The sequence below is a fragment of the Vespa velutina genome, chromosome 2 (genome assembly GCF_912470025.1).
Source record: "Vespa velutina chromosome 2, iVesVel2.1, whole genome shotgun sequence".
Lineage (NCBI taxonomy): Eukaryota > Metazoa > Arthropoda > Insecta > Hymenoptera > Vespidae > Vespa > Vespa velutina.
Window position 1 is genome coordinate 13,532,912 of NC_062189.1, and position 7,135 is coordinate 13,540,046.

The following is a 7,135-nucleotide window of genomic DNA, read 5'->3' on the forward strand; positions in this document are numbered from 1 at the left end:
GAAGCGTGGAACGAGTGTTTTTGTAGTTCATGCGACTACGCGTTCCTACATGACTCTACGCGTATCTACCTGAAGGCAGGACCATACCTGTCGAACCGTCGCAGCCTTCGGTGTGAGAAGAACATCCTCCTTCTCCTTCAGCATCTAGCCCACATAACACAAAACAATATGATATATCACAGCAACCATCTACTAGTTTTAAGCTGGTTATCTATCAGACTTTATTCTCCGATCATTATATTTTTTTTTTCCTTTCCTCTTTTGATTTTCTCTTTGTCGTTCTTTCATTCGAATTGACTAATATCATTTCTTTGTCTATTTCTGTTTTTCTTTTATTTTTTATTTTTTATTTTTTTTAAGAATAACAATTTTCAGCTCCTGGGTGCGTTCTCTCTTCTTCATTAGTACTCCTCCATCTTTCCTTCCATTTTTCTTTGATAATCGAGCAAGTATTCGTACAAGAACAATGATTCCAGAGGATAAAGACGATCAAAATAAAATTCGTCCTTTTAGTTTCGATAATCCTGCGATCTGCTGGTGTTCCCGTCATATTTAAAATGAGTTCTCTCTCTTTTATTTATTTTCTTTTTTTTGGAGGTCTCTTTCGTATTCCCTTGAAACGGATCGTTTCCTTACAAGTATTACCATAATAAGAACTATAAATATCATTCAATCTAGCCTAATGCCATCGTGAAAAGACTCGCTACGATTTCGATGATATTACATCAATCATAATTAACGTTCGTAATGAAGTCAATTACGATTCTACTTTCGCTAATTAATTAGCTCATCAGTTTATTGCTATACATATAGATACACACATAACATACACAGAGCGTAATACAAACAGCTGTGGAGTATCGATGAGATAACTTTCGTTCTGCTTTTCTTTTCTTCTTTATTATTATTATTTTTCTTTTTTTTTTTTTTTTTTATTTTTATTTTCTTTTTAATTAAATTTACAAGGGAGATAAAGGGAAATATAATCTCGAATTTTATCTTACGAGATTTTTTCCTGGTAATAACGTTACGATATACGATATTGTATATCGAACGGAGTGGCTAGCAGGTTGCGTGCTACGTGAATGAAGTATTTCTTTTTTTTACTTCGTGTCGTATAATATAGCTTATAAATAAAGATTACCTTGTTCCTGCTTGTTCTTTTCCATCGCCATACAAGCAATACGCCATTCCTGAAGTTCGGGCGAAGGGATCAGACCCGCGGAACCAGCCGCGTTGTCCTTACGTGCTTGCCACCAATGATGATCGTCCTTGCTAATAATCTGTAGGATGTCGCCTGTTTTAAAGGCGATGCCGGCCTGTGCGCACGGTATTAGTTCGTCTTCTAAAGGATCGTAGTCAAATTGTGCGCGCACGAATATCTGTGAATACACATAGAAAAATATTACGATATATTTTTACAAGGAAACATATCATATATATATATTTTTTTTTCCTATCGAAAGGTCGATTAATAGAAAAGCGAAAATCAGTTAATGAAAGAATTTCAAGGAAGAAAAAGATGATTGATCGATCGATCGGGTTTTAATGAAATTTTATATGTATGTAAAAGTTAATAAAGAAAGAAAAAAAAAAAGAAGAAGAAAGGAAAAAAAAATGAAGGGCATTCTCTATCGACCGCAAGCCATGGTAAATAATCGGTCTTTGATCATTTGTTTCGATCGCTGATGAGATCTACTAAATGGTTGCAAGCTAAAGAAACTATACGTACTTGTAAAGACGTATGTATGTTTATCTAAGTTCTCTTTCTTTTGCTCTCTTTTTTCCTAAGGAAACAAAGAATGCGAGAGAGAGAGAGAGAGAGAGAGAGAGAGAGAGAGAGAAAGAGAAAGAAAATTGCAAGCTATCAGCTAAGAATTCTTGCAAAAGTATACAGCATACGGATCGAAAGATCACGTTGTTATGGATCATTCGTTTCCGTGATAAAGCTGAAAAATTATCATATCTTCCGTTATTAAATACGGAAGTGTAAACAGCGATCGAGCCGTGATACGACTTCGTTCTGTCGTTTAAAAACAAAAATAGGAGAAATTATCAAAGAAACAGGGTTGATGATTGTTAATTAACACTCTTACAAACGAATTCACTAAGAGACATGTGATCTGTCAAGTAGTATCACTGGCTTTTTTGTTTGTTTATTTTAATCATTACAATGGGTGCATTGCAAGGCGATGATGTGAATGGGATGATTGTCGAGATGTTTTTAAGTAATAATTAATCATTGACAATACATTTACAATCAGCTACTCGTCGAGTTGTCCAAACAACGGATTGTTTGTTAGATCTTTTCTTTTTTCTGTCTTTTCTTTTTTTTTTTTTTTCTTTTTTTTTTACATTTGACCCACCAAAGGAAAGACGTCTTACGTATTAGCTACGTCGAAAATGGATTAATTAGATCGACGTGCGTCTAATTAGCGCAACGATCCTCTAGCAATGCAATATTTAAAGACGATATAGTTTCTCTTTTCCACAAGAAGCTGAAGCACTAGTTGTTGCACATATGTATGACGTATAAAAACAGAGACAAACGTAGGCACACACGCAATATAGTACAAGAAAACGCGCGCTGCAGAAATGCACTTTCGGGCTCTACTTTGGCGGTGCGTGTAAATAAGACGTCGTAGTTGGAAATGGACCGGCGATTTACAATAGTTTTTGTTATATGAATTAAAATATATACGTGTGTTTATATATATACACATATATATATGTATATACCATATCATATTTGTATATATATACATATATATATATATTTTTTTTTCGATATCTCAATTTATCTATCAATCTATATATATATATATATATATATATATATATATATATATATATATATATATATATTTGTATATATGAAGGGAAATATTGTGCCTTGCCGGTAATACATGATAAATTGATTAAGGTAGAAGGATGTGAGGTGCGATTCAATTTCATGGCGAGCTTGCGGATAACGAGGGACTTACAGGTTGTTACAGGAAGACATTAAAGTTGTGCGATCGATAGATCGTTAAACGATATTTCAATTCGCAAAGTTCTGTTCCAAGTTCGAAATAATTTGAAGGAACAGTGACGATGTTGTTTGCTTGAAATACGAATGAAACTATGAGACTGCATTGATTATGATTGCACGTTCTATGTCGCTATGTTGTTGAACGAAGCTAAACCAAAACAAAGGATCATTGATTCGAGAAAACGCTTTTACTGCGTTTTCTAAGCTCGTACGATGGCATGCGTGAGATCTTTTCTAGAGTCTACACGTATTTTTATTTGCATTTAAAACATGTATCGTGACGAGCGCGCGAAAAAAAAGGAAGAAGTAATGAACAAATCGCGACATTCAATAACAGCGGAATAGGTAGAGACCTACTTTTCTGCAGTGGCGTATGAGACGTGTTGTAAGAGAAGTGGAGAGAGAGACAGAAAGAGAGTGAGAGAGAGAGAGAGAGAGAGAGAGAAACAGAAAGAGAGAAAAAGAGAGAGAGAGAGAGAGAAATAGAAAGAGAGAGAGAGAGAGAGAGAGAGAGAAAGAAAGAAACGGAAAAAGAGAGAGAAAGAGTGAATCGAGGGTACCAGTCGAGTGGAGTAGTTCGGAGGGACGATAAAATGTGCGTGTGCGTGTGTATGATTTCATGTGTGTTATATAGATGTGTGTGGGTAATATGTAATAAACGCATAGCCTTCTAACTACAGCAGTCCAATCACACCAGATCAAGTGGCGGTACTTACTAACACTGGCAGAGGCCTAATCCTGAACAACTAGAGCGTTGAGGAAACAGAAAAAAGGAAGATCGATTAATTCTTTTTATGTTCGTTCAGTCGCATCAAGACGAAGTTTGCGGATCATTTTGAAAATTCTTTTTTATTTCTCTTTCTTTTCTTTTCTTTTTCTTTTCTCTTTTCTTTTCTTTTCTTTTCTTTTTTGTTTTTTTTTTCTTTTATTCCTTTTCTTTTCTTTTCTTTTTTTGTTCTTTTCTTGGTCGCTGTTGTTACGAAACAGAAAGGCACAAAACGTCACAATTAAATCAACACCTAACGTTGGACCATACGCGTCAACGCTTTCGAGATGCACGGTGCTTGTGTTCTCTTCCGGTGCATGCAGGATTTTGCTTTTTCTTTTTTTTTTTCTTTTTTTTTTTTTTTTTTCTTTTATTATTATTATTTTTTTGTTCTAATTAGTAGTTAGACCACCGAGCTAGCACAACATAGAAATGATCGTACTTTGATCGTACGAATTGGCGAAGAGAAAAAAAGAAAATTCGTGCTCGCAGTAGTCCGACATCACACGCACAAATAACGTTACAAGCGAGTTTTACTTACTGCGCTCGTTCGAGATAAATCGTTGCGAAACTATTCTTAAGTTTTTCCTATGGTAAATATATAAAGATACACAAGCTCTCAGGAAGAAATATCACGTTATTGAAGAAAATCGAAAAGAGATCACCCGATTTTTCTCGATCGATCGAGCAAGATTTACAAGCTATCAAGAAACGTTACACACACCTTTCGCTCCATAAAATCGTCTACGTCGTCCTCGCGATGATCTCATTGCAACGGTACGTTTTTTCTTTCGCTTTTTTTTTTCTTTTCTTTTCTTTTAATATCATTCTGTTTTGTTTTGATATCGACAATATACGTAATTGAAAGGAAAATATTAGAATAAAAGAGAGATGGAACGCGTGATACAATAACGAAGAAGTAATGTGCTTGTGAGACACAACACGAGGGAGAAGGATGATTAATTAGGAAGACAATGATCATAAACGTTTTTCACGTTTACACCATTATTAGTTTCCTAGAAATTAGTATATACAATACGATCCCATTGATAAAAAAATACGAAAAGGAGTCCGTGCGTTCATGCTTAACGACATAAAAAAAAAGAAAGAAAAAAGAGAAGAATGTCAAAAATTTGTTAGGCTGCACCGTTTCAACAAAATTCACCGCGCCATCGTCGTACCCCGTTTTTACAGTAAGATCATAAAAGGATATACATGATACGTGTGAAGGTCGGAACGGTAGCTTGCGACGTGCATGAAAAAACTCTGGGTTTTATTATAGAGACACGAGGAAAAATGAGGGGCAAATGTTGTTGACGATCGTGGAAAGGAAAGTTTGGCCGTTGAGGGTAATAGATTTTTGGTATGGTCGATGTTAGAACAGCTGAGAGCACTTTAAGGTGGTAAAAAAGACAATTTCTAGACAGTGATATAGCAGGTACTGCACTATCGACAACTCGTCTGGTGGACTGACTGCTGCTGATGCTGCTGAATCCTCTTGTCGAATTTCCATACGAAGGACTGGGTCTGTATTCTTGGCTCCAGGAGCAATAGTTATTATAACATCCTCCCGTTCCTGCTTTTTCAAAAGACCTTACACGGGCGAATTAACTTTCCATAAAAGTGAAATCAAATAGGGGAACATTTAGGAAAATTATCCCAAGTGAAAATTCACATCCCGTAACACTCTTGTGAATTTTGCTAACCTTTATGGAACGTCTCGTCGAAGGTGTGCCGTGGACTTGACGGGTCCCAGCTGTTGGCAAGGTGGTGTAATGATCGGATAATGACAATGAGATTCTATCGAACGACATTTTACATAACGGGATTTGGGATGGCGAGGTACAAACGGGGCGTAGAACACAGAGATATAAATTTTACCTACTCAATCATCCACGCTTACTGCAATAACATTTGTGTGAAGTGGCATTGTAAGAAGTGAATTACAAAGGGGGTAGAATGAGACAGAAAGAAAGGTGATAGAGAGAAAGAGACAGTCACAGAAAGAAAGAAATTAGATGGAGAAACAAAGAAAATAAGAGAGAGAGAAAGAGAGAGAGAGAGAGAGAGAAAGAGAGAGACGTTGTTTGGGAAGAGACAATGTTCTCTGTAAAAGAAAAATTAGATTCGTCCACAACAAATACAAAAGATGCGACGAGTAAATGGAAAAGTAAAAGTAAAATAAAAAAAATAATTGAAAGAAAACAATGGATTAGCGATTTGTAAAAAATTTCAATGTCTTAATTATTCAATTAGATGATCAAAACGGTGTAACATAGAAGATAGAAATTTTATTTCGCGATAAGTACGTTTAAACGGAGAATATTTATTATGAAGATAGAATGTATTGCATGCTAGTAGTGCGGTCACGGCATTTATACATTGTATATATGCATACTTATGTATGCATATGTGTACGATAAAATGGGATCGATCGAAATGCGCATCGGTCATTGATTTTATTTGTTTATTGCAGACAGAGAGAGAAAGAAAGAAAGAGAGAGAGACAAACAGAGAGAGAGAGAGAGAGAGAGAAAGAGAGAGAGAGAAAGAAAGAGATAAACAGACATGGAGAGACAGATAGACGGATAGACATAGAAATACAAAGTGAGTGATAGAAAGAGAGAAAGACAAAGATAGAGAAAGGGATCACGTTTATATAGAAGCTTCGTGTGACGAGTCGTGATGTTCCAGCAGTTTACGCTTTATTATGTCTTCGTACAATATGCTGTCGTAATAACGCCGCCGTTGTTGCTGCCGTTGCGGTTGCTGTTCTCTCTCGTAATGCACACACACAGTCGTAGAGAGACGTCTAAGAGATACGAAAGATGTTCGGCCGAAGTCGTCGAAACTACAAATCTACGTGTGTACGTATGTACGTACGGCTTGCGCGTTGGCATTTAAATTAATGCCCTTATAGAGTATAATGCTTCATCTGGTGCTTTTCATTCGCTTATGCATTATTATTATTATTATCATTATTATCATCATCATCATCATTATCAACATTATTATCATCCTCATCATCATTATAATCTTTATTTGTTATTTGTCATACCATTTTCTTATCGCGTAAGAATGAAATTTGTATCAGATATTCCATGAGATATATCGAATAAAATGGATAAAAATAATAATAATAAAAAAAAAAAAAAAAAAAAAAAAAAAAGAGTAGCTCGCCCGTTGCCCCTTCCCTTGTCATCCGATACGATTGAATATAAGCGGATAGTTTGTCGAATGCGATTTCGATCCGCGATTCACTATTGAATAATGCATCTTCGCTCGGCCGACCAAGCAGGAATATTTCATAGCGTTGTTCGATACCGTCGAAATACTAT

General features: G+C 35.7%; 1 protein-coding gene across 18 annotated transcripts in view; it reads right to left on the minus strand.

Moving 5' to 3' along the window:
- Positions 1–7,135, minus strand: part of LOC124946897 (peripheral plasma membrane protein CASK) — a 127,427-nt gene that overhangs the window by 6,528 nt on the left and 113,764 nt on the right. For 10 of the 18 annotated variants that reach the window (XM_047488289.1, XM_047488291.1, XM_047488292.1 and 7 more), the window contains 3 exons: positions 3,748–3,777; positions 1,145–1,382; positions 88–144 (listed from right to left, as the gene is read on the minus strand). In XM_047488289.1, the coding sequence (XP_047344245.1) occupies positions 88–144; positions 1,145–1,382; positions 3,748–3,777 (325 nt within the window). The remainder of the gene's footprint in view (positions 1–87; positions 145–1,144; positions 1,383–3,747; positions 3,778–7,135) is intronic. The other 8 variants (XM_047488295.1, XM_047488296.1, XM_047488305.1 and 5 more) reach the window with 3 other exon arrangements.